Genomic DNA, 27705 nt, shown 5'->3' with positions numbered 1-27705 from the left:
AGGCTCCACCCCTCCCAGGCTCAGCTGTGTGCGGCTTCCATTCCCAAGATTACCTCATGGTCCATGGTGACTGCTCCAGCTCCAGCCATCATGTGTACATTCCTGCCAGCAGAAGGAGAAAGAGGGATGAAGGGCTTGCCCACTCTTTTTAAAACTACTTCCTGGAAAATAAAATAAAAAGAAATAAAATTTTAAAACTATTTCCTGGAACAGAAGTTACTCATGGTGCTGCCACTCACACTCCATTGGCCAGAACTGGTCCAGCTAGCAGTGTACCACTATTAAGGGAGGAGAAGATATGATGGGGCCCACTGAGGGAGCCCAGGCAGGCACCACATACCTCCCCAGCAGTCTGCGTGTCCTGGGTACTCGGGAATAGCCACTGTCCATGGCTCAGGTGGTCTGGTCACTCCTCACCTCCTTTGCTATGGTCTGAGCGTTGTGTCCCCCCAGTGTTGGGAATCTGTACACCCAGTGCAATGGTGTGTTGGTGGGTGCTTAGGTCATGAAGGTGGAGCCTTCCTTAGAGATTATTCATTCGAGATTATAAGAGACCCAGAGCTCCTTAGCCTCTCCATTCCGCCTCGTGAGGACACAGTGGGAAGTCTGCCACCCAGAAGAGGGCCCTCACCCAACCCTACAGATACCCTGATCTGAGACTTCCAGCCATCAGACAGTGAGAAATATATTTCTTTCTTTTTTTTTTTTTTTAACGTCTTTATTGGGGTATAATTGCTTTACAATGTTAGTTTCTACTTTATAACAAAGTGAATCAGCTATACATATGAGAAATACATTTCTGTTGTTCATAAACCACCCAGTCTGTGGTACTTTGTTACAGCAGCCGGAATGCATGATGACACCCTTTTTTGGAGGCCCAAAATTCTTGTCTAGAGATAAGAATTCTGGGCCCAGAGTTTTCGTTCCATTACTTGCCGGGCACCCAGTTTCATTGTAGCCTTGGCTTTGAATTCGTCACCCAGCCTTACCAAGCCCGGAGTGAAGGATCTTCCCCAGGGTGGTTACTGGCAGAAGAAGCACTAAAAGAATCAGGGACTTCTGTGTCCCCAGACGTCATGGGGGACATGACTGTTGGAGTTGGCAACAGCGCTGTGCAGAGAAAGCAAACGGAAAATGGCCTGCAGCCGCCCTTCCTCCCGTCCTTGGGTCCTTTGCGCTGTGCCTCGGTTCTGCTGGAAGCAGCTGGGCTTCCAGGGCCCTGAGAAAGAAGGGACAGTTCACGGGGATCCTGGCGCAACCCCCCGGCCCGAACCCCCAGTGCAAACTTTTCCCAAAGTAGCTTCCCCACATTTCGTGTCCCATGTTTGGATGAGGCCTCAGATACCGGCGTGGGCTGGGCCAGAGCAGCGTCCTCCTCCCGGGAAGACCTGCCCCATAGAGAATTCCAGACAACAAGCTGTCTGGTGCCTGACTCCCCAGCTCTACCCTGAGCTTCCTGCCGTCGGGGAACAGCTCCCCATCCACGGTAGCAGTCGGGAACTTGTGCTCACTGGCGGGAGGAGGGGAGTGCTGGGTCCTGCCTGGTCGGGGGACGGGGGCTGGATTCAGCCCCCTCTCCTCCTGCATTGAGACTTCACACCTCCCCTGACTGGAGCTGCCTTTCCAGGGCCTTTGTCCTCTGGGGCCACCTGGGGGACCTGGGCCCAAAGTCTCGGCCCAGCATCACCTCCATGGCCAGTGATCCCCGTCCCCTGCACACTTTTAAGCAGCACCTCTGTGGAGCAGGTCCTGGCCTGGCTCCGTGTCTCACCTCAACCTCTTCCTCTCAGAGGATGGCAGAGGCCCGCCTCCCTGCTCTGGGGTCTCTTCCGTGGAGAGGCCAAGGGCCTGCCCTGGGTCCAGAGTTTGGGGACAGGCAGAGCCAGGAGGGGAACCGCATCTTGGTGCTTCTCTGCCCTGCCTGCCGGCTTCAAGCAAGAGGTCCTGAGGGTGCCTCCAGGAAACTGCCCACGCAGAGAGCTCCAGGTTGCATCCTGGATGTGCGGCATCCTCCCCGCTATAGCGGACACCAGTGCCGCTCTCCCGTCTCCTACCCCTCCTCTGGGGCAAATCGCATTTTCCAATCAGCAGATCTCCTACAGAGCAGGCTCTTCTTGCACCCAGCGTTGGCCCTCCTCCTGCACAGAGGTGGGCCTGTGTTCCCTGCTCCTGATCCGGGCAGGGTGCCACCCCGGGGTAAGTGAGGCCAGGTCACAAAGGATGAGATGGTCTCTACCTGTCTCTCTTGGGACCCTCCCCTTTGAAAGGCAGCCTCCCTGCTGTGAGGAAACCAAAGCTGCCCCGAGGCCATCTGGAGCCTCCTCGTGACCGTCCCAGAGGCACGTGAGGTGGTGACTCTTCAGATGACTCCAGCCCTGAGCCTGGTGTCCCCTCCCACCGCGGCCGCTGACGTCACCCTCCTTGCTGGGTTTGATGTGGAAACTCGGCTTCTGCGCACCAGTGCCAAATCAAATCTCGGAGACAGAGTTCAGGTGAAGTAGAAAAGAACAGCTTTACTGCTTTGCCAGGCAAAGGGGGGACACGGCGGGCTCATGCCTTCAAAACTGTGTGTCCCAAGCCCAGGGGGATTTGATGAGTCTTATAGCAATGGTTCAAAGGAGGGGTTGCTGACAAGGAACAGGGTGTGTGCAGGGCATGCACTCCTTTAACCTGGCCTCGGGTGGTCTCCCGATGTGTTTCTGTGGTTCTCGAGTTTATCAAACTGTGACCTCCTCTCTGGAATGAAGAATGCTTCATCAGATAGTTAACATCTTCCATTTGTTGGGGTTTAAGTCTGCAGAAGAGCTCAAAGATATTGTTACGTGTATCCCTTGAGGGGGAACCAGGACCCTTTCCCAAGGCTACCCTATTGTTTCTTGGCTATTTCTCTCTTGTCTCTTCATCTCCTCCCTTCCCTGATTAGCAACCGTTTGAATCTGCCCTTTGGAACTCAGGGAAGGTCATGGAGGCTGGAACCTATTCCCTACAAACAAGAAACAGGGGACACAGAAAGACTTCCATGCCCAGGAACCCCACAGGGTCCTGCTATGTTAAATGTTCTTTTCCAAATCCTGACCTTCAACATCCAGGAGCACAATAAAATGATCTAAGCTGCTGCATTTGGGGGTAACTCGTCATCACCAGCAGCAGTAACAGAAATGGCATCTTTCTCTTACAGAAACGTAACATCTCTTGCTCTCTGGTTACATCTTCCTGCCCACCCACCATGCCCCCCACCCCAGAATCACATGTGGCCATGTGACTAGCTTTGGACAATCAGCCTGAGTGGAAATAATGTGTGACCGCATTTAATTGCTGGCCTTGACTCTGTCCCTCTTCTGAAGGCACGAGTGACAGTGCCATCTCTGTGGGTCACATCGAACATACAACAGGAACAAAACCCAAGCCTTTTATTTTCAACAGCTGAGATTTGGGGGTCATTTGTTACTATGCCATATCATGTCCTGACCGATACACACGGTGTTCTGAACACTGTGCCTGGCTCAGAGGAGCTCGTTGCTTACGGTCTGAACACCTGCACGAGGACAGCAGTGTCCAGTGTCCTGTCCCCCACCTGTCCCATCTCACAGCTCTCACATCAGACTCAGGGAAGCCACTCTCAACTCAGAGCTCGCCCATTTCCACTTTTCCACCGCCAGCAGAACATGCTGCTGGGCTCACCCCAGCTCCAGTCCGGTCCCCAGAGGCAGCGGCCTGAGGCACAGGGCCCTCTGGGTTCAGGGAGCAGAGTGGCCTAAGAAACCAGAGGAAGGATGGGGACCTGGGAGCCTGACAACTGAGGTCAGGTTCCTGCAGTGCCCTCCAGCGGTGTGGCCAAGGGCAAGTCCTCCACCTCCAAGCCTCAGTTTTCTCATTTGTAAAATGGGCACGATAATGTCAGTGTGTCAGTCTATAACAGAACACCCCAGTGTACACAGGGTGTTATACGATACCATGTTATGCATAGAGTGACTTATAAACATTTATTTCTCACAGTTCTGGAGACTGGAAGTCCAAGATCGAGATCCTGGCAGATTCAGTGTGTGATGAAAGCCCCCTTTTTGGTTCACAGACAGGTGTCTTCACTGGTGAAAGGGGCGAGGGCTCCACCTTCATGACTTTAACACCTCCCAGGGGCCCCACTTCCTCATACCTTCATATTGAGGGTTAGAATTTCAACATATGAATTTAGAGAGGACACAAACACTCAGTCCAGAGTACATAGCCTTTCCCTCCCAGGGTATTAGGAGGATTAAATTCCCCTGGGAAGGCCTCGCCCAGGCCGGCTGCACTGGGCGGCACCCAGCCAGTCCTGGTCCCCGCTCCCGAGGGAGAGGTGTGGGCCCCAGCCAGCTGCCCTCAGAGCAGGCGGCCCATCAGTCCTTACCTCCTGGAGCCCATGCCCTGCTTCACTCAGGCAGCCTGGATGGGCCGCCTGGTGCGGGTGAGCAGAGCTCTCAAATAGCTCTTCTTCCCTGCAGTGACGGGGAGGTCAGTAAGGTGATGGCAGCTGTACACTGTCAGGTGCTCAGGCCCAAATCTCATCTTCCCTCTTTCTCTCACAGGCCACGTCCACCAAACCCAGCCATTGGTCGCTCCACAGTGTGGCCGGCATCCAACCACTGTCAGTCACACACACACACACACACACACACACACACACACACACACACACACACACACACCACTTACCCTGCTCCAGGACCCGCCTCCTGCCTGGTCTTCCTGACTAGCCCCACCCCCCTTCACCCTGCACACAGCAGAGTGAGCCAGTTTAAACCCACGTTGGGGCTCCTGGCATGTTTCCCAACATCAAGCCGTTCTTCAATTCTCAGCGGATGACTGGATGTCCTGCAAATTTGTTAGGGAACTGTTGACGGAAACCACCCGCCACGGCCAGGCCCGCTTGCCTGACTTGTCTCACAACAGGTCATGAGCACGGTGCTGCCACCGGGAGGAATTTGGGAGGGGCCAAAAGAGGGAGGAGACAACCAACCTCCCAGAGTCCTTTGCGCTGGAATCCATCTTGGCTGAGAGATGTGCGCACCACCAGGAAGGACCCTGAATCACCAAATATGGGCCACGCAAGATGATTGGCCAGAGACAACCCGGAAACTAACCCTATCACCACGAAACCCGAGACTTCGAGCCACGTAGACAGCAGTCCTCCTGGGTTCCCTTACCCTCTGCTCTCTGCCCGGGCGCCCCTTCCCAATAAAGTCTCCTGCTTTGTCAGCACGTGTGTCTCCTCGGACAATTCATTTCCGAGTGTTCGACAGGAGTCCACTCTCAGGCCCTGGAAGGGGTCTTCCTGCAACAAATTTACTTCCATTCTGACGTCATCTACCAGGAGAAGCACAAGATCCCACAGGTTAGGGGCTCACTCCCACAGGAGAGCCCCCGCTGCAGACTCCAGTCCCAAGCCCAGGCTGACATCTGTGCTTCTGACCACCTGGCTGTAAATTGGAGGTTCCCAAGACCCACTCTTCAGGTTCAATTAATGTGCTAGAGCAGCTCACGGAACTCAGAGGAACATCTACCTACAAGCACCAGCTTAATATAACTGGTGTATAAAGGATACAGATGAAGAGGTACATCGGGCAAGGGTCTGAGTGCAGAAGCTTCTGTCCCCATGGAACTGGGGTGCATCACAACCTGGTCTGTGGACATGCTCACCAACCCCTGAGCTCATCCCATCTGCTCGTTCATGAGTTTTTATGGAACTTAATCTGCAGCCCCAACTCCCTTCCGGGGTGGGGGGGGTGGGTGTCAGCGGATGGGGCTGAAACTTCCAACCTTCTAATCCTTTGGTCTGCTGGTGACCGGCCCCACCCTGAGGGGATCTAGGGCCCCACCCTAAGTTACCTCATTAGCATAAACTCCTGCTCAGGAGGGATCCTTAGAAACAACAGAAGACGCTCTTATCACTTGGGAAATTCCAAGGGTTTAGGAGCTCTGCTCTAGGAACCAGGGACAGGACCAGATACATTACTTCTTATCCCACAGGGCCCGTCCCCCTCTGCCCTCCTCCCACCCACACGCCAGGGTCCTCCACCTCCTGAGCCTGCCTTTGCCCTTCTCTGCCTGGAAACTCTGCCCGGGTGTCTGCCAGGCTCCCTAGCTCACCTTGTTCAGGTCCTTGTTTAAAGGTCACCTGTTGAAGGAAGCCTTCCTGATCAGCCCCTTGACAGCTGCAGAGCCCCTCCACTCGGGGACCCCTTCCCTCCATCATTGTTTTCTATTCATCCCGGTCACCACCTGACACGTGTGCTTAGGTGTTTACTGCCCCTCCCCCAATTAAAATACCAGCATGAAAGTGAAGGCGGCCCTCACGCCAGTGATGCCTGGGAGAAAATGTATGTGAGGACGCCCCCTTCCCATGCAGGAGCGCCAGGCAGAGGGAGGGGAGGGTGAGGACGCCTGTGAGAGTAGGACCAGCCCTGGCAGCTTACTGCGAACCGCTCACTGCGGCCTCTGTGGGTCCAGGCCACACTGATGCAAGCCTGGGGGTCTGAGTCACCCTCCCCACGGGCAGCAGAGTGGAACGAAAGGGGTCACTAAAGCTGCGAAGGTCATCCAGGAAAAGGGCCTTGGAGAGGACGAGACACTGAGGTGTGAGGCCCAGAGCCAGGCTCTCAGCTCATCCTTGCCTGGCGGGCTGGCCAGGCCAGGCCTGAGGCCTGAAGAGCTCCTGGGCCGCAGGACCCTGCCTCACAGTGGCCGGTGCCTCTCGGCCGTGTGGCAAGCCCACCGCAGCCCCCCGACCCAGGCCAGCCAGCTGTGACTCAGAGCGCACCCGTTGTCAGGCATCCAGTCCACACATGGCGGTTAGCGCAGTTTTTAGCACCTTGGACCCGGTCTGGGAATAAAGGGAGTAGGCCTGGGCCTGGAGCCAGAGCAGTGGGTGTCCAGGATCCCCTGGGGCTAGCCCAGCACCTGCGCGGGCCTGATTCTCTGGTGGTTTGGCACAGTGCGGACTCCAGAAAATGCAGGGTTGCAGGTACCCCACCAGGTGAGTTTTCCTCCCCAGGCCCAGCTCCTCAGGAGCTGCTGGGCTGAGGACCCCTTTCCATTTCCAGAGGGAGCCCTGCCCGCGCAGAGGATTGGGTGAGCACAGCGGCCGAAGGGCTTGCTGCCACCTCCTCCAGGGCAGCCTGCACATAGGAAGGGACACACAAGATGCTTGGGCCAGGGTGGGGCTGAGCCTCCCCCAGCAGTGTCTCTGGGGAAACCTCCCTGAAGGTGCAACCCTGCTCAGCCGGGTGGATCAAAGGGCCAAGTGAGCGAGCATCTTGTAGGCACTGGGGCTGGCCCTGCGCTTCCCGGACCTGGCTTCAGCACCCTTCCTCCCACAGGGAGCCTGTTGCTGCCCTGGGCAGGAGGGGACGTGGCCGCTGTGGCGAGGTCCCGTCCTCCTGCTTCGCAGCTTCCTAAGTCTTGGCTTCCTGCCTGGTCTCTCCAGGGCCTGCGGACCTCGGGCTACTGACCTGGCGCTGCGACCCCTGGGCAAGGGTGGCTCGGAGGGGCTTGGGCTGGGCCCAGGGGATGTGGAGCAGGTATGACCTTGCTCCAGGGGTATTCCTGGTACCTTTGTGGGAACGGGGGAAGCAGCACCCAGCACGTCCCCAGAACAGGCGCTGGATGGGAGCCAGGGTGCGGGCTGGCCCTGCAGCCGGGCAGCTCCCTGCTGTCCATCCCACCTCCCGGCCGCACACACCAATGGCAGCGGCTGGCTTTGTGTTGGGTGTTTCTACCCCTCCCCATGTCACATGTCCACGAGCCCATGTTTGGTCATTCTTGCCCACGCAGCCCTGAGGCTTGTTCCCTCGGGGAGATGGCCGTGCCTCTAGGATTGGGCTCCCACACTTGTAGGGGCGGGAGGCATGGAAAACAACATCGTTACCACCCCACCAGAGCACGGCGTGCTTCTTGGTGGGACCTGTCCAGGCAAAGGCCTTATTTTGGCAAATCACCGGGTAGCCATCGGAGCGGAGCCCAAGCGCAGACGTGTGTGCGGCAGGCTCCTTATTAGGTTAATTAGGACCCCGCGGCCCCGATACTGCACAAAACTAAGATGATCTCGGCACTAGCCGAGACGGCAGATCCAAGGTGGTGTTTTCCTTGGGAGGAGTCTTGCCAAAAGTCCTGCTGAGGCAGGAGGGAGACAGACGGAAGAGGGGGTGGGGACCCCAGGAAGAGCCGAGGAGTCTGCAGACCCCACACTGGCCCCCAAACTCTGCCCCCCACTTCCTCATCTGTAAAGTTCATCCCTCTGCATGTATGATGTGCCAGGAACTGCTGGCCACTGGGTTTGGTCCATAATAAAGCGGCTAATCAAATTGGCTTCAAGCTGTACACAGATTAGCTCATTTAATCCTGGCAACAAACCCGTCCTTTTGTCAGATGGAGAAACCGAGGCCCTAGGATGTCAGTGACTGCCTAGCTGTCAGAGCCAGGAACCCAGAAGTAGCCCCTGCCCTAAAGGGGAACCAGGCCCAGGAATGTTCCAGAACAGACAAGGGTGTGGGATGTGGGATGTGGCCCACAGGGCGGCCCCAGCGCCCCTCCCTGGAGGGCCGGGCTCTCAGCCGGCAGCCACCGTGGCGTCCCCAAGGGAGGGGAGGCGCCACGCCTTGGGCCCTGCTCATTAGGCCGGGCAGGCCCATGGGCGTGGTCGCGGCTCGCTTGGTTCCTGTCTGGTAATTACACTGGGCGTGGCCTGGACCCAGTGCCGGGTGGCCTACCTGCCCACCAAGCACACCTCTGCCCCACCTGACCTCATGGCCCTGGCTTCCCTCAACACCCTCCCCGACCCTGGGCAATTTGTCAATTTCAATCCCTGTGGGAAACGAACCCAGGGCTGTCCCTGCAGCAGTGTCAAAGGAAAAACATGGACTGGAGGAAGGAGGAGGCCCAGTGAGCTCCCCCCCTCCACCGCCCGCCACCCGGTGGTGCGGGGGCAGGGGGAGGGGGAAGGGTGACACTGGCCAAGTGAGCCCAGAAGCCTGTTTTCTCAATCCGTCAAGTGATGCTTCCAACACGTTCCTTATTCATATGTGCACTCAGTGAACATGTATTCTTCACTTACTCTTGTATCAGACACTGTCCCAGGCACCAAGGAGGCATCTCCTGGACACTCAACAGTCTTATGGAGGAGACAAGGAACATCAAACCAAAAAAAAGAAATGGCAGTGAGGAGAGAAGGAAAAGAGGATGCAGGGTCCTTCAGCCTTGGGGGTCAGGGGGCTTTGCGGAGGAGGGGAAAGATGAGAAGGAGCTGGTGGGCCCAAGGTCGGGGAGACCTCCAGAGGCACGGACCCTGGGCGGGAGCCCTCCGTGGCTTGAGGAACAGACCGGAGGCCAGAGAGGCTGGATGGCCATGGTGGGGGGGGCGGGGGGCAAGCAGGAAGAGCAGACGGCCAGAGAGGGCGGCAGGGCCAGCGTGCAGAGCTGGGGTTTATCCTGAGCGTGATGGAAAAGCATTGGTGGGATTAAGCAGGAGTGACATTTTTGAATAGCGCCTCTGGCTGCGGTGGGGATAGACTTGGGACAAAGCCACAGTGGACAGATGGCGGGTCGTGGGGCAGCCCAGATCAGCCTGGGCCTGATGCTGAAAACTTGGCCTCTGTGCACCAGTGCCGAATTGAATCTCGGAGACAGAGTTTGGGGTGAAGTAGAAAAGAATACCTTTATTGCTGGGCTAGGCAAAGGGGGACACAGTGGGCTGGTGCCTCAAAAACTGTGTGTCCCCACCCAGAGGGATTTGGTGAGGAGTTTTATAGCAGGGGTTCAAGGGTGGGGTTGCTGATAAGGATCAGGGTGGGTGCAGGGCCTCCTTTAATCTGGCCTCAGGTGGTCTCCTCCCTTGTCTCTGTATCCCATCCTTTCCCTGATTAGAAACTGTTCGAATCTGCCCTTTGGGACTCAGGGAAGGTCATGGAGGCTGGAGTCTATTCCCTACAAACAAGAAACAGGGGACACAGAAAGGTTTCTGTGCCCAGGAGCCCCACAGGGTCCTGCTCAGTTTCAGGACCCTCTTCAGCCCCCATGTGCCAGAGCAGTGAGTGGAATTCTCTTCACTCCATTCCAATTCTATGGGAGATTTTTTTCTATCCTCAAAGGGTACGTGTTATGAACAAAATGGAGAGTTTATTTTAAATTTTTTAAATATTCGGTTGAACAGAGTCACAGGTATAAAGGCCTAGTTCTTCCTTGAGCTTTTAAATTCAAGTTATGTTCTCATTTTACACATAAGCTTGGCAAATTTGAGCCATCATTTTGCGGGGGAGGGCCTTTGATTTGTGTTTGCCCATCCACATATTTTGTTAATTAAACCCCTTTAAACACATTGCATTACATCTGTACATTTAATTTTTAATTTGATTTTTTAGTATTTCAATATCCTCAATAACAAAAACCCCTCTCAAGTACTATTTTATAAATCTAATACGTTAAGTGCAGTGACTCACATTTTCTGAGTGTTTCAATATTGCATAAGAACTTAGATTTCAAGTTAAAAATGTCAAGACTAAATTACTCAATTATGTCCTTAAATTCTAATTCCAAGGCTGGCCAGACCAGATCATCTTAAATATGAAAGCTGCAAAAAGACCAAATGCATCTGCTTAACAATGTTAAAACTGTGGGTTAGCTTCTTGTCGACATTTGGATGGACAATTCTACAGTTTTGTCATCCAAAACAATATCAGAGTTACCTTTGCAAGGAATGTTGGGTTGCGTTCTTGGCTGCCAGAATGTTTAATGTCCGGAGAGGCCCTGCCCGGTGCCCACCTGCCCGCAGGCTGTGCGAGTTTGCTCTGCCATTCTCTTCTCCCATCCTGGAGAGGGTGAGTCCTCCCAGTTAAGTCCCTAGACACGGATGACCCATCACCTAATTCCTGCCTCTATTCACAGAAGTTTGCAGTCTCCACCTTGGGGGCTCCACACTTAACTGGTCCAGGTACCCCTTCACTCAGTTCTGGATTCCTTTTCAGCTCTTCCTCTCCGTCAGCAGAGCCAGCAGGTGTTGAAAATGCATCTGGCTCTCTCTCTCCCAACCCAGTGACACAGGACTGTGGCTGCTTGGCCACATGGGGCACTGTGCCCCAGACATCTTCTCCTAACCAGAGTGTACGGGCCTGAAGCAGGCTGTGCTGCCCACTAGCCCCAGCCCACCCCAGCCAGATGTCTGGCAGCATAGACAGGACAACAGGCGTGTCCCAGCACCCCCAGGTGTCCAGAGTACCCACGTGTGTGGAAAGTAAGTCTCACCCACCAGCCATGGGCACCCGCCCAGAGCCAGCCTCCAGGCAACAACCTCACCCACCGAGCCGGCCCAGCGCATTCAAAGACAAACAATAACAAGCGTTGGCAAGGATGTGGCATAATTGGAATTCTCATACACTGCTGGTGGAAGTGGAAAATGGTGCAGATGGCAACAGTATGGCAGTTCCTCAAATGGCTAAACATGGATTTAGCTATGACCCAGCGATTCCACTCCTAGGTGTAGTCCCAAAAGAAATGGACACGTGTTCACACAAAAACTTGTACACAGTTGCTCATAGACGCATCATTCACCATAGCCCAAAGGTAGAAACAACCCAAATGTCTGTCAATTGATGAATGGATTAAAAAAAAGTGGTATATACATACAATTATTATTATTCAGCCATAAAAAGGAATGAAGAACTGATACATGTTAGAACACGGATGAACCTTGAATACATTTTGTTAAGCGTAAGAAGCTAAACACAGAAGGCCATATATATTTATATTTTTTATAATTAATTAATTAATTAATTTTTGGCTGCGTTGGGTCTTTGTTGCTGCGCGTGGGCTTTCTCTAGTTGCGGCGAGCAGAGGCTGCTCTTCATTGCTGTGTGCGGGCTTCTCATTGCGGTGGCTTCTCTTGTTGCAGAGCACAGGCTCTAGGTGCACGGCCTTCAGTAGTTGTGGCATGCGGGCTTCAGTAGTTGTGCCTCCTGGGCTCTAGAGCGTCTCAGTAGTTGTGGGGCATGGGCTTAGCTGCTCCACGGCACGTGGGATCTTCCTGGACCAGGGCTCGAACCTGTGTCCTCTGCATTGGCAGGCGGATTCTTAACCCCTGTGCCACCAGGGAAGTCCCCTGGGCCCTCTCTTTAGACAGGTTCAGGGAAGGCCAGTCTCTTGAGCATTGAGTGGAGGCTTGCACAGCGTGAGGTCAGAAAGTGTGAAGGCCCGGGCAGGCCCACTTGCTGTGTCGCCAGAAACTGCAGGGGGTGCCCAGGCAAAGCCCTGGGAGCGAGGCAGGTGCCAGGTCAGGCGGGGTCCAGCGCTGCCGTGAGTGGGAAGGGGGCCATCTGCAGGTTCTCATCGGAAAAGGACCTGTCCCTCTGCCTCTGGATGTGCGAGACTCCCCGGTCTGTATGTGGCCTGTCAATGACTCTTGGCCCAGGCCCAACCTGACCCATGTCTGGGGCCCGTGCAGAGCCCGTACTGTTGAAATGACCAGACTCTTCTTTGAATTTCCAAAACATCGCCTGCCCAAGCCACTCTGCTTTGTGGCCCACGTATGGGTCCTCCCCAAGATATCCCTGGGGGTCCTCTGGACACTATGGCCCCAAGGGGCTCCAGAATGGAGGAAGGCCCCTCACGGGATGAAGCAGAGCATCAACGGCCCCAAAGGACAGGCATGAGGGGGTGGAAGAGATAGTGCGTCTGGGACACCCTGCAGGCCTCGGCGGGGAGCTGGGCACCACTTGAGCTGGTGGAGCCCAGAGGATTGTGGTCCAGGGAAGCCAGGACCAGGGAAGCCTGGGCGATTCTGGTTACAAAGAGCTGGTGGGGTCGTGGGCAGAGGGCTGGGGCCTCGGTCAGGACCGATGGGCAGCCAGTCACGTGGCCTGCTGAGCCTCAGAACCACCCCCTCTCCCGCCCCCGGAAGCGAGAAGGATGGTCTCCTTCCCTCTCTCGGGGATCCTCTTCAGCATTAGATGAGCTCCTGTGAGTAAAAGCACCTTGAAATTACAAAGTGCAAAGAACAACGCAAGAGAGGGTTACCGTCATTATTACCCAAGACTATGGCATCGTTTTTCTATCATATAATTAGTGTGTGTGTGTGGTGTGTGTTCTGGAGTGGCTTCAACATCTCCTCAGAGCCAGAAGGCTGAGAGACAGTGAGGGGGTTAGAAATACAAGTTGCAGGAGCAGCCGCGGGTAGTCGGGAGGGCTGGGGGCGGGGGGACCAGGCCGCCCGCCCGGTCCAGGAAGTGGGCGGGGCGAGGGAGGCCGGGGGCTGGGCGCTCCGGGGTGGGAGGGGACACCGGGCGCGGGCGGGGATGCGGTGGGCGGTGGAGACGCAGCGCGGGGGGTGTCTCCCCGGGAGCCCCGCGGAGCTGCGAGGTCAGATCCTCGGGAGCTTGCCGCGAAGACCGGCAGTCCGGCTCGCAGGGAGCGCCCTGCTGTCACCGGTGCCGACTGTTCCACACCCGCCCGCACACGCGGGAATCCCGAGCCTTCCTGGTTTCTCCAGAAAACCCCTCTGGGAGCAGATCGTGAATTCCAGGAACTTCCCGAAGGCTTGGGAAGCGAGAGAGGCCCCCCACCCCTCCCTCCCAGCCCTTTTCTCACTCCGTCCCTCCCACTAGGAGCCCCTGCCGGCCTGGACAGGGCAGTGACCCACGGCCCCCCTCCGCACAGCCCCCCATAGAGTTCCTCCACAGCCCCACCCCATAGTCCCATGTCCCAGCCCCAGAGCCCCTCCACCCCCTTCACAGCCGCCGCAACCCCCAAAGCCCCCACCTGGTAGAGAAGGCTCATCGTGCCTGTTTCAGCAGCCCGGTAAGGGTCAGGGCAGGTGCTTCTGGCTGAGGGACCGTGGGCACTGCCTGGGGACAGGGATGCCAGGAGAGGCTGGAAGACCACCCAGTGTGGCCGGGGTCTCAGAGGAGCATGAGATTTGAGTAAAGAAGGCTGTTCCAGCTCAGGGAGCAGATCAGGAGGAAAGGGAAGATAAACCCAAGGACAATGCAGAAGGACAGAAAAAGTGTAAGGAGACGTCAGGGGTACAGAAGGTTGCTTCAGTAAGTCTACCTTCAACTAGTATGAAACAAAAAAGGAGAGAACATGGAGGGAGGAAAGTTAGCAATAAAATAAAAGAAGAAGACATTTCCAGTCCTAAAGAGTCTTCAGACGGAATGGTCTACGGAATGCAGGATGAAGGAAAAATGACCTGCCCTTAGAAATATCTGCATGAAAGTCCAGGACAACAGTGTAAGAAAAGGTTGAAAGATTCCAAAGAGGGTCAAAGCAAAATGTTCGCTGCAAAGGAGTGAGAATCACACTGGCACCAGACTTCCTGTGGGTAGCAATGGGTGTTACGAAGACAGTAATTTTGAACCTAGTTTTCCATACGGGCAGACCTCGGAGAGACTGAGGGTTCAGACCAGACCACCGCAGTAAAGCAAATACTGCAATAAAGTGAGTCACACAAATTTTGGGGCTTCCCAATGTATATAAAACTTACGTTTATACTGTAGTCTATTAAGTGTGTGATAGCATTGTCTTAGTTAAAAATACTTTATTGCTAAAAAATGCTGTCCTCTGGCAACACAGTGTTGCCACAGACCTTCAACTTGTAAAAGACAAAATATCTTCGAGGTGCAATACAGCGAGGTCTGCCTGTACTTGGCCAAATTATCAGTCACGTATGGGACAGAATGAAGATATTTTCACACCTTCAAGGATTCAATAAAACACACACCTCCCATGCATTCTTTCTTGGACAGTTACTTGATGTTTTTCAGCAAAATGAGAAAGAAAACTAAGAGAAAAACATGTTATTTGGACTCTAGAATGACCCTCCTGGGGGCGGTAAGGGGAGTCTCAGGGTTGACAGCTCTGCAGGCGGGAGCAGGGAGCGGGCTGGGGAGAAGCTTTGGGAACAAAGAAATTGAGGCTCTGGGAGAGGCACCTGATTAGTTTACTAACAAGAAGGAAGAAAGGAATTTAAAAGCTACAGGGAAAAACATGTATACTACAAATGAAGTTTCAAATGTAAGGCAAACTAAAATGAGATAGGATTTTAAGCTACTGAGGGAGTGTGTTCACCCAACTGGCCCTGGATGCTAAAAATATCTTCCTGGAGTGGTCCGAAGTGAGGGTGACTGTAGGTTCACAGAGAAGACTTAGCCTTCATATCAGGAAGTCCATTAATCACAAGACCCAAGGACGGATAAGCATTCCACTGAGGCTTCGGGGAATAACCAGCAAGATATTTAAAAACAGAAATGATAAAAAAAAGGACTAGCCCTGGAGTGGTGGAACTTTGCGGGGGGAAGGTCAGGGGTGGGAGGGGGAGGAAAGAGACATTTTATCACTGCGTTTTGGGGGGAATTATTTGGTTGTTTAACCTCGTTCATACGTATTACTTTGATTAAAACTCGTAAATGTTAAACATGAAACCCGTGATCAAATTACTTCCAAAGTCCACAAAGTTCATGACTGGACAATCCCTATAGTAAACACAGTTCGCTGTTTTACTTTGTAAAGTATTTTCATTGGCACTTTCTCAATTAGTTTTACAACCCATGTATACAGAGCATGCATCCTTTACCCTATTGTATACAAGAAGGGGAAAAAAACCAGTTTCAAATATTTACCTAAGGGCACGGTGCCAGCGGGGGCAGCGTGGGTGGGTGGCTGAAGAATAACAATAATTATAACAGTTCCCCACCCCTACCCCCCAAGTGGATGCTTCCAGGTACCAGAGCAGGTAACTGGGACCCCTCCCTGCACTCAGGGCCACATCCCTCTGTAGTCTCAGATCAATGAATCTTTCTCTTGTTTCAGAGGCTTCCCAGCAAAGAGCTCGGCCCCCTCCTCCCCTCGGGCCAGAGCAGTTCTATTTTTATTTCTGGTCATTGCATATGGCTTATGTCCCAGCCGGTGACTGTGCTCTGGGTGCCAGGCTCCTTGGCAGCGGCCCTAATTCGGGAGCAGAGATCTACCCAGTGCAGGGACAGCCTGCAGGCCTGCCTGGAGGAGCCCAGATGATTCACGCCAGCCCCATCCTTGGACGATGTAAAATTGTCCAGCGTTTCACACCTGAAGCAAATATGGAGAAAGAGACAACCCCGGAGGTCCCACTACCTAGTTCTAATCCTAAGTAAATGCTATGTTAAAGGTACTGGTGAAAGCCTCTTGGGCGTTTCTGAGCCACCCCACCCTGTCCTCCCTGCATCCTCTGTACTCCTGGCCAGTGGGTACCGATACTCGAGGAACAGGGTCATTGCTCCACGTGTTTCCCGGCTCTACAAGCACGATGCTATGGAAGCCTTCCTGTTTGCAGCTTGCTTTCTCTGTGCAGCACCGTTTTTGGATATCGTAAGGGTAATGCCCTCAGTTCTGCATGGCGCCATTGCACGGATGTGCAGGCAGCCATTGGGCATGTCCTTTCTCACGTGGGCGCACATGGGGGCCTTTGGGCGTGTCCGGGTTTTGCTCTCCCCGAAGGCACTGCCATGAATGCTGGTGGACACCTCCTGGGGGTGGGGATGGGATGCTCCCCAGCTTAGCTTGGGCAAGCTTTTAGCCTCACACAAGTGCTATTGTGATTTTAATTCCAAACATTATACCTGAGTTTTGAAAATTCAGAGAATTAACCAAAATAAGTAGGCAAAAATAATCTATTTTTCACTACCTAAAAACTGCTTGACTTTTATGTCTTTTACCAGTATTTTTTCTGTGCATATAAATATGTAATTACAATTATATAGCTGTAGAGAACATTTTTTTAAAAGTTTTTTAAAAAATTTATTTAATTAATGTATTTATTTTTGGCTGCATTGGGTCTTTGTTGCTGCGCGCGGGCTTTCTCTAGTTGCGGTGAGCGGGGGCTCGTTGCGGTGCGTGTGCTTCTTATTGCGGTGGCTTCTCTTGTTGTGGAGCACGGGCTCTAGGCACCTGGGCTTCAGGAGTTGTGGCTCCTGGGCTCTAGAGCGCAGGCTCAGTAGTTGTGGCGTACGGGCTTAGTTGCTCCACGGCATGTGGGATCTTCCCAGACCAGGGCTCGAACCCGTGTCCCCTGCTGGCAGGTGGATTCTTAACCACTGCGCCACAGGGAAGCCCTAGAGAACATTTTTTTAAATTAAAATGTGTGGAATTCCCTGGCAGTCCAGTGGTTAGGACTCTGTGCTTTCACTGCCAAGGGCCCCGGTTCAATCCATGGTCGGGGAACTAAGATTGCACAAGCCGAGTGACGCAGCCAAAAAAAAAAGAAAAAAAAAGTCGTTTTATTTTGCATGTTGTTTTATAACCTGCCTTTTCACTTAATAATATAGTGAATATTGGGCATATTGGACATCACATAGCTCATTTAACTAACCCCCTATTCCTATTGATACTATTTTAAACATTTTGGTAATTTTAACAGATAACTTTAACTTTTTTATTATTTATTATTATTCATTTTTATTTATTATTGTTATTTATTATTATTTAATATTTGCTGCATTCATAATATATGTAATGGAAGTGTGAGTCTCGACCCCCACCCCAGTGAGGGCTCATCATGGCCGACGCTTGCTGTGTGTGCCTCCCCAGCCCGTGTACCCCACCGCCGAGAATTTGAGGGGTGCACTTCCACTGCAGTCAAAGGCCACACACTAGCAGCTTTGTTCTCAGAGTGGACGGTTCACATAAGAAATTCCCCAGACTGTGGCTGGGAGAGAGCTGCGGAGCCCTGGATGAGCCACCCTCCAGGCTGGGTCCACACAGTTAACACTCTGGAACGTGCTTATGGTTAGAAAGAGCAGGACAAGCGAGGGGAGTAGCTTCCGCTCATCAGGGCCCGAGCTCAGTACCTATTTTCCCGAAGGAGTAATGGATCACTAAGCAGTAGCCCTTGTGTGACTTGTGCATGTGTTGACAACACTTCCTGGGAGGTCCAAGGGGAAGCCTGTTGATTATGCAAATCATATTGGTATTCATTGTTGGTACTCACCCAGGACTCCAGTGGAATTCACAAATAACTCGTTGCCCCACTGTTTGATGCTGGGGATGGAAGATACTGTGATGGGGGCAGGGGCTATAGGCTAAGCCCAGAGCACCACTTCTCTGGGCCTCTCTCTCCCGTGAATGTGGGTGACCACGATGTGAAACTAACAAAGGCCCTGTGCTTCCGGCACCGTCTCCATCAACACCTGCCGGTCCTGGGGCCGCTGCTGCAGGTTGTCTGTTCCACGAGGCTGCAGCCGGGTGCTGTCACTGGGTCAAGATGCTTTCCACTTGGAAAGCCTTCGGAGTGGTGCTAATGGCTGAAAGTTTATCATAGATAGAGGGGGCTTGACTGGGGGCACTGAGCCACCCACGTCCCCAGAATAAGTTACACAGTCTAACCTGTTACTCAAGGCCCTCTGCCGCGAGCCCAGCTCACCGAAGGCCAGCCCACACCCCAACAGGACTGCCAAGGCCATGGGGAGATAGTTGCCGATTTCCCCTTGAAAAATACTGCAGCCCCCCCCTTTGCCTCCTGATCAGGCTCCCCTGCGGAAGGCAGATCCTTGCCACCCCCTCCCCGCCCCCCGCAGCGGGGCGCTCACGGCCTGCGGGCCAGTGCCATGCGATGGGAAATGCTCAGCCAGCCTCTGCCCTCTGGGAGGACACGCCCTGCACCAGATGCCACCCCACTACCTGTGCAAAGGCAGCTCACTGGTCATCCCCATCACGGGAGACCTGAAGCAGGCCAGGCTGGCCCGGCAGGGGTCTCCCCCTTATTCGGTAATAGGGGTCTGTCCCAGCCGGGAGCAGCACATGCCCACTGTCAGCTCTGGTCAGGGACTTGCTGTCGTCCTGCTGGCCTGCTGGCTGTTTTGAATTCTGTTAACCAATACATTGCCCAGTGCACCCCACGCCTCTGTGCAAACTCTCCCCGCGCCCTCAGCTCTGCACCTAACTGCCTTCAGTTTGACCTTTTAATCTGACACCTGGTCACTGCCCAGGGCTGAGGTCCTGTCCCCACAGACCCTCCCCCACACTGCTTACATGCTCTGTTTGTGGACACGCACGAGTAAATCTGCTTTTCAAGCACCGGGAAAACCTATTGTTTATTTTCTTCCTTCTACACCACTGGGGGCCTCTCTGGGTCTCTACGGATCCCAGGTTCCTGAAATGGAGGCTTCCTGAACGCCAGGCACCACCCCCATCTTTTGGAAAGGAACCCCAGCAGAGCCCTCGACCTCTTTCAAACCTTTGCCGTGACATCAGGACGGATGGCTGTTTTTTCCCCATCAATGTTTTTGAAGCTTTTGGGCTCTCAGCACACAATTATTTATGGAAGCGGCTCCATCTCGCGTGCTGCTGTCCGGGGAGTTCTGAGCAACCAGGAACCGTCTCTAAGAAGGCGCAATCACGGCCGTCCTGGGAACACGCTCCCACCAAGACCGGGCTGGCTCCACACGTCTCGGCACCAGAAAGACTTTTGTTTGAAAACGTATGCTTGTTTCCCTGACAGTTCAGTGTGTGCCTGGGGCCATCCCCTTCCCACCCCTCCTCCTCGTCCGTAACGCAGAAAACAAGCTCTCATCAGGAAACGCCTGCCGGTGTGGATGGAGCTTTAGGAAAAAGCATCTCTCGTCCACTGCAAGGCCTTCCGTTGTTGCTATTTTACGTTTCTTCATGGTTTTCACGTAGCCTATGTATGAAGAGGTGATGAGAATCACAGTCCTGGGTCTGTGCCTGGTAGAGCTGCGACCGTGCGGCGGAAGCACAGCCGTGGTCCAGGCCCTCTCCCTGCCCTGCCCGTCTCGGACAGGCCCTGCTTCGGAAAGCGGCTGGGGCAGTTCATGACCATGGGAGATGGACCACAACAGATGCTGTCCCTCCCCGCAGATCCCGGGGACCCCTGGCCCTGTCTCCACAGTGCCAGCCTGGCCCCCGTGGCAGAGCAGCTTGGGGTCAGTCTCCAAGGCTGACCTGGGGGACCTAGGTGGGCTGCATCTAGGGCATTTTCTGGACAAGCGCTGTGCCCTGCACGGGAACCTGCTTTTCTTTTCAGCGCTCCTGGGGATTGAGGCTGATAAGCTTTCTGTGGGGTGGGAGGGGGAATGTGATGATCCGAGGGCCCCGGGGTAGAGCCAGAAGAGCACTGACCCCCTGCAAAGCCTTCGCCCTCTCCCAGTGTTAAGGCCTGCCAGTTCCAGGCTGGTGTGCGCCCCTCAGCCAACCACATCCAACTGCTTGAGCTGGGTCATTTCAGTTCCCTCCCCTCCCAGAGCCTCTCCAACGCCCATCAAAGGACCGGCTCTGGCAAATAATGAATCATAAATTTTATTTCAAAATGTAAACGTCACTAAACATGCATACACGTTAAAACAATAAAATTTACAATTTAGTTAATTTTTTTTTTTTTTGCATAGGACATCATTACAATATAGAATCTATGCCTTACAAAATACATACAAAGTTTTATCCGAGCAAGCCAAGGCCAGATTGGGAACTGTACAACTGTAATACTTCACTGTAGTGATCCAGGAAAGACGAAACATGGCCTTCGGAAGCATGGTGTGGTGCTGGTTAAAAAAAAACAACAAAAAATGTTCCTATGGAAAAGGAAAACGTGTGCTCGATGGAAACGGTCTTGGACCCTTGGATTCTACCTTGGGATTTTGGCAAACAATTCCAGAGAAGCTCCATCGATGGCTTTGGGAGGAGGAGGGGCCCCTTGTGCAGAGACCCGGCGTGCACCCGGCCCACCCACACAGCAATTCCCGGCCCCGTGGGAGCCACAGCGGCCCGCGCCCGACAACCCACAGCTGCTCGGGAGAGCGACGCCTCCAGCCCGCAGGGTCCTCGGCACTTGGCACAAGGGACTCTCCAAGGTGAGGCGAGGGAGCGAAGCCTCCCACCCACACCCAGACAGGCACCCCGACCCAGGACTGGACGCCTCCCCCCGGGTGTCTGAGCCACACTGGGAAGTGGCCCCCTGCTCCATGGAAGGCAGGCTGGGGAGGGAGGCATCTGGCCTCGGACAGGCGGCCCTGGGCTGAGTGGGAGAGACGGCCTTCACCCAGACCTGTGGTTGCCGGGCAGGCATTCAGCTTGGTTTCCAAACGAGCACGTGCAGCAGCCTGTCGCCATGTCACTAGGAAGACGTCCCGAGCCCTGAGAGAAAGCTGCTTACGCGGCCCCGCCGACCCCCATACATCCTGTGTCCCCCGCAGGGAATGCATGATGCGCGGGGCAGGGGAAGCCACTTTCTCCCATCCTGTTCATCTTTAAATAAAAGGAGTAAGGTTTTAAAGCTGCATGAGAAGGGGAGAGGCTGGGTGGGGTCGGGGGAACACTGCAAGTCCAATACCTCGATGGGGGTCAGTAGAAACCAAGTGTGGCCCCAGGCTCACGCCTCCCACCGAGTCCAACTCTTCTAACTGATGAGAGACAGAGTAGCAGGTGGGGGAAGGGCCTCTCCCTAAACGGTGTTCAGGCATTAATCAGTAGTAAGTTGGACTGTGCATCCGAATTCTGGTATAAAATTCTCTGGGATGTGTCTGGGACAAACCTTTGAAAACTCAGCCTCAGAATCGGGAAAATCAGTTACAGGACCTGGCTTTTCCCAGGGTGATCCTGAATTCAAAAAGGGTCAGCCCGCACCCTTGATTTTAGCTTTGGAAAATATGGTCACCAGAATCGCACGTGGAATCTTTGGACAGAAAGATGTGGGTGACCTGCAAAGCATTTCTTACCGGCTACAACGTGATGGATATAACAGGCCCTTCAAACCTTCCAGCACTCAGTCTTTAAATGACTTTGGAAAAAGGGTTTGAAAAAAAAAAAAATTGATAGCTGTCAGAAGTCAAAAACATCAGGTAGCCTTGTAAACACAGCCGAAACCAGGAGTTGAGAAATGAGGGGACGCTATTGCTCAGATCACGCTTCCCTGTTCGGTGGCCCTCTCGTTTGCTGAGCTCTAGGGGCGAGTCCCTGGGGCGCGCTTGGACGCTGGCAGCCACCTTAGCACCTGCTTCTGGCAAGAAAAGCGGCCAGTCTTCTGGAGACACTGGGCTGGGGGGAGGGGAGGAGACTTGGAGACCCCGCTTCTGCCGCACTTCACTTGGACCCCAGAAAGCCACCAGCCCTGTCTGTGTGTCCCCAGAGGAGGGCTGGGGGCCACCTGTGGCCCAGCTGTCTGTCCCCACCTCCGAATCACCTTCCCTGGTCTGAGCTGTGACCCAGGGCATGGGGAGGTCTGGGGACCCCAGTGCTGCTGAAGTTTGCACCTGGAGGCTGCACCCTGGCGAATCCTGCACCTGCCCGGATGCGTGGCCTCAGAATTAAGGGGGATCGTCGTGCACCCCGAGTGCCGTGGGTGGGGTGCAGCAGGATGTAGGTAGGGCACCTCCAGGACCACATTCCCATCGAGGGCATCACTGCCCATTCCTACATAGCACCCAACAGGAGAGGACCCCAGGGCCCTTCGTGGAAGGGGCTGCGTTTTTCCCGATGGCTGTAGAATAGGGTAGGTGTATGGGGAGCTGACAACCCTAACATGGCTGACGCAAAGAGGGCTTCCTTGTTCGGGACATGGGCTGAACACCAGCCCCCTGGTTGAGTCCAGGGTCACTTGTAGGCCTTTTTGGAGGGAAACTCTCCCTTCAGTCAGGCAACCTTTGTTTTGAGATCTCTGCCCCCTTGGCCTTGCAAGCACTGGAGTCGGCCACAAAAGAAAGGTTTGAGTTTTCGCTACTGTTTCTAGGAGTCCTGGGGGTTCCTCACTCACACTGAAGCCAGCAAGCATGGCCATAAACCAGAAAAATGAAAGACCCTGAAACAAACCCAGGCCGGGAAGACAATTCTACATCTTAGAAAAAAATACAGGCTGTTCAGCAGGGTCGCCAACCGTGTAACTGCTTTCCGTGGGGGTCTGAGCGAGTGCGGCCTTCCGGGGCCTGCCACCGCACGCTTCTTTTCCACACGCACTCCACGTGTCGCGATGATGAGATGCTAGCAAGAGCCCATTCGAACTTAGCCTGAGATACATGGATTTTTCCCACCCTTCAAGTGAGATGAATTTTAGCCCCAGATGAGTCAGGTTGCCTGCTGGCTGGAACCCCAGGCCGAGTGCTTGGGGCTGCCGGGCGGGAGTTCCCTCCAGGTGACCCGAGGCAGAAGTACGGTGGCCTGTCTCCCGACCAGGCCCACTTCAGAAGGACCGCAACCTGCCATCAGACGAGAACTACTTTGGGAACGAAGACACACTCATCTGCCGAAAAGAGCCAACGCCTGCATATTTCTGTTTTAAGGCAATGTCACCCTTCCATCTATCAGACGGAACAGCCCTGGGTCACTTAGAGGAAACATTAAATTAAGTGCTCTCTTTGGAAACAGCAAACGCCCGCTCTCCCTCCCCCACCCCCCCCACCCCGCCTCTAAAACAAACCACTCTTCTTTTATTCCACGATGACTGGGTTTAGAGTCCTTTTGCCCCCTTCCTATATGCAGAGAGCAGGGGGGTCAGAAACCCTTGTTGCTCCGCGATGCTGCGGGCAGGTCACAGGAAGCGCGGCCCCTCGGGGCACGTGGCTTCTCCCTGCCTTCAGGGACCCGTGCGCGGGGCGAGCACACCAAAGGACTTTGGAATAAAATTCCTGAACCTGGAATGTGAGTTCCTGAGACATGAAGTGTATTCGGAGTGTGGCGTTCTCTGCCCCACCCAGAAACAACTTTGGGAGGGACCTCCGAGGGCCCTTCCGGGCCTCACTTTGGAACCGGGCGTGAAGAGCTCTCACCCCAGGTGCTCAGGGCGCGGCTCCGTCCAGGTGGCCAGCACGTCCCGTTCTCTCTCCTGGACCAAATGTGAGCAGGGCTGTCACACAACCCAACGAGAGCCAGGGTGGGGCCACCCCCTCACCCCACGCCATTCCCGCCTGGTTCCCACCCATAGCAAGAGCAACGCTCCCGCACAGCTCAGGAGCTACCACGCTACTCAGAAGCCACCACCACACCACTGGCTGATCCCAGCTGACACACAGCAGAGTTAGAGATGGCAACCAGAGCGCTGCAGACAGCAGCCTGCCTGCCCCTGGCTGCTAGGGACGGAGGGTGCCCATCTGCTCTGGAGCCGCCCAGGGGCTACGAGCACCAGCTGGGCCTGGGTCTCCGGGGTTCCTCTGTGCTGCATCCCTCGCCATGACCGGCTCGGGGTGGAAGCAGAATGACCACAACCAAGGCACTCTGGGCTCAGGGAAGCCCCTCTACGGCCCTCTGAGGTCCCAAGGATCATCCCTCCTCATCGAAATGAACAGAGGTCTCTGCAAGATACCCCAAGTCCTTCCCAAACCCACACTCCCTGCCCCAACACACACACACACACACACACACACACACACACTCACACTCACACACACTGTCCTGGGGACTTGTATTTACAGGCCCCGACTCCCTGGAGGAAGGGAAGGGAGGTGACTGGGCAGGTGGTGGCTTCAGCTCTCCACTGAGGAGTGCGCTGGAGCCCGGCCTGACCCACCTGCCCAGGTCAGAGCTCCGGGAGAGACGTCCCCGGCTCTCTGCCCGCCCCCGTCAGCACGGAAAGGCTGGCGGTGGGGCCCTGCACCCTACTGCCCCACAGGCCGGGGCCTCCCAGGTAGGAGGGGAAGGGAGGAGTCCAGGGGACACAGGGCTCATGGAGAAGCTGAGGGTTCGCTAATTCTGAGCTGGGGACACGGTGGGTCTGAAAAAAGCGTTTCCCACAACTTCCGTCCGGTGTTCCCCAGGGAGGAAAGAGAATGCACGTTCTCCGACTGCATTTCCCATGACATCCGCCTCGCCACCCCCCAACGTTCCAAGTCACAATGTTCCGGTCTCTTGCTACGGAACAGTCTCTGTGAAGAGCCGAGCGCGGCCACAGCAAGCCACACACACAGAGCGTCTGGCCGGGTGGCCCCGCTTTACCCATCGTGTCAAACAAAGGCATCCCAAGAGCAGGGCCGGTCGGGGAGAATGTGGGAACTGGACGCACCAATGACACCTTCGGACACCCTTGTAGGAGGCCAGTCAGAGAACGTGGTGTAATAGTGGAAGGTCCTGGTGCCTTCTGTGGGGACACAGCAGCGGGCGGGGGCCCTGGCCATGTGGACATCAGATGGTGCGGCCGGCTGCCCAACACGGGTTTGCATCTCTGCTTCCGGCGCTCCGAGGGGGACCTGGGCAGGGTCCCGGAGGCGAGGACCCCTACAGTCTCCCTGGGGAGTCCTCCCCTTACCCATCACGGCTTAAGGCGTCCCTCTGAGCCGTCTGCATTCTGAGCCCACTGCCAGCTGGGGCGAGGCTGAAGCTGGGCAGGGGGCAGGAAGAGGGAGCCGCGGGCCCTGCTTAGGGGGTCTGCCCTGAAAACACAAGGTCGGTGACCACGGCTCCAAACTAACCGACCGGCCTATCCGCCGCCTGCGCTGAGCTTCACCTGCACTGCCTTGCCCCCAGTGTGTGCCCAAACCTAAAAGGAAATTCCAGAGTGCAAATCTATGTACAGAGTAAGGCGGCAGGAAGGGGGTGTCCTCACTGACCTCGTGGAACATGTCCATCCCTGAGAAAGGGGGGTTCAACACCGCTGAATCACCTTCGTGGGTATGTCTCTTGTGCAATCGTGGATGGTGTTTTTTGGAATTTTTTCGTTGTTTTTTTACAAATTTGACACCTGAGGTGAAGAAAATCGTTTTTTTTTGTTGTCATTGACTTCATAAAGTTCTCTCTCTTCTGATTACAAAAGGAAACGACGGGGAATCACGGGAGGAAGTGAGAGCATCTGCTCATGGCTATGGTAAGGAGGAGGGGCCGCGGGGCTGGGCGGGGCCTAGGGTGGGCGTGGCAAGGAAGGGCGTGGCTTGCCGCGGGCCCCGCCCCGCCGCCGGCGCTCAGGGCGAGCTGGCCGGGCTGATGGTGGGGCTGCTGGCGTCCGAGCGGCTGTAGTCGCTGAGTGAGCCGGTCCGCGAGCCCCCGCCGCGCCGCTGCAGCATCCCTGGGTGGAAGTTGGCGTGGCGGCGCGCGTGCTTGGTCAGGTGGTCGCTGCGCATGAAGCGCTTGTCGCAGATGGGGCAGCTGAACTTCTTCTCGCCCGTGTGCGTGCGGTAGTGCCGCGCCAGCTCGTCAGAGCGCGCGAACTTCTTGTTGCAGTCCTGCCAGCTGCAGGCGAAGGGGCGCTCCCCTGTGGGCGACACGGCAGAGGGAGGGTCAGTCACAGCCCACACCCAAGCCTGCCCCTCCCTCCCTGCGCACCTCCCTCGGTGCCCCGTCTCTGACAGCCTCGGCGACAAATCCTTCAGGGTACAGGTGTGGGTGCCAGCGCCCTCCTGTCCGCAGGGTGGATGTAAGCAGACATCTCCCGAGAGGAAATGGCTGCATGCCAGGTGCTGCGGCCCCCTCAAGTACCCGGCACGGCGTGCCACGCAACACCCTCTGCAGGGTCAGCTGTCCCTAGGCGGTGGCGGGGAGCACAGGCCGGTCCCTGGGCTCTAAGAAGGGAAACTAGGAGGAGAGGGTGGAGGGGTCAGGGAGAGCTCGCAGGCCTGCAACTTTGGCCACACCACCCTGGCCCCACCAGGAGCCCTACTCCAGAGGCCCCAAGCCCTGCAGGGCCTGCAGACAATTTGCTGACGCCAGCGCCCAGCCACCATTCAGATGGTCCACAGTCTCCTCATCTGTAACATGAATGGGTCAGGATGGACTATTTCCAGGGCCTGACAGTCTGTGACCGAGATGTCTGTTTACCGCAACTCTAGGCTCCAACTAGAGTCTGCAGCTCCTCCTCTCAGAGATCTTCCAACATGGCCAACAGGCAGCACAGGAGGAGGCTGCGGGGTGACACCTAGCAGGGGGAGGTAAGGAAGGCTGGCTACGGTCAGCACCTCGTCCCTCCCTCCCATCCCCTGCTCAGGGCAAGGGGCAGGCTAGCCTTTACCCAGGCAAACTCTGAACCACGCGCACACACACAAAAGACATCAATTGCACAGGGAGAACCAGCAGGGGGTTCTAGCACCCCAGAATGCAGCCCTCTGGCACTGGGGCTGGCCACACCGTACACTTTCCTGCCCCGTTTCTCCCCCTCCCTCCCGGACTCTGGCCCTGAAGCTGAGAGCCAGCCCTTGAAGCTGGTCCACCAGTGCCTCAGCAGAGGAAATCGACACCGCCCACTCCAAATGAGCCCATCAACCTTAAATATAAACAGACACCCAAAGATGGCCAGACATCCAAGGAAAACCAGTGGCATGAAAGGGAAAGGCCAAGAGCAACAAAACCACTGACTCCAGAGGAAAAAAGAGTAAAGCCGGGAAACAGAAGAGAATATTAAGCTAAAAATTCTAATTAGCATTCTCAAAGAAATTTCAGATAAAATTTTATGCATAAAGCAAACAGGACAAAAAGGAAGTTCAGAGAACAAAAAATAGTGTTTAGAAGTTGAGAGTGTTGCTGCCCAAACAAAAATTCCATAGAAAAGCTGGAAACGTACTCAAGGAAATATCCCAGAAAAAGAGAACAAAAAAAACAGCTCTAGAAAACGTGAATGCTGCAGTGTTCTCTGTCTCCTAGCAATGCTGAGGCTGAGAGCTGTGTGTGGCTCTGTTTGCTCTCCTTATTGATTTTCTGTTATGGGGGGGGCAGGGTGGGGCGGGGTGGTTTCACAATCAAGCAAGAGAGCAAACCATCACTTCCCATCTGTTACTAACAGTAAGAGCTAGA

At 55.0% G+C, this 27705-nt stretch overlaps 1 protein-coding gene across 1 annotated transcript in view; it reads right to left on the bottom strand.

The window, feature by feature from the left end:
* Nucleotides 1–20288: 20288 nt before the first annotated feature.
* Nucleotides 20289–27705, bottom strand: part of KLF13 (KLF transcription factor 13) — a 45424-nt gene continuing 38007 nt past the window's right edge. The window contains exon 2 of the mRNA XM_027089249.1: nucleotides 20289–26173. Within this exon, the coding sequence (XP_026945050.1) occupies nucleotides 25884–26173 (290 nt within the window). The 3' untranslated portion in view covers nucleotides 20289–25883. The remainder of the gene's footprint in view (nucleotides 26174–27705) is intronic.

This window comes from Aethalodelphis obliquidens, unplaced genomic scaffold (assembly GCF_003676395.1).
Source record: "Aethalodelphis obliquidens isolate GAN/ISIS:26980383/991018 unplaced genomic scaffold, ASM367639v1 scaffold65, whole genome shotgun sequence".
NCBI lineage: Eukaryota > Metazoa > Chordata > Mammalia > Artiodactyla > Delphinidae > Aethalodelphis > Aethalodelphis obliquidens.
The sequence above is the reverse complement of the archived record's forward strand: the minus strand, read 5'-3'. Positions and strand labels throughout refer to the sequence as shown.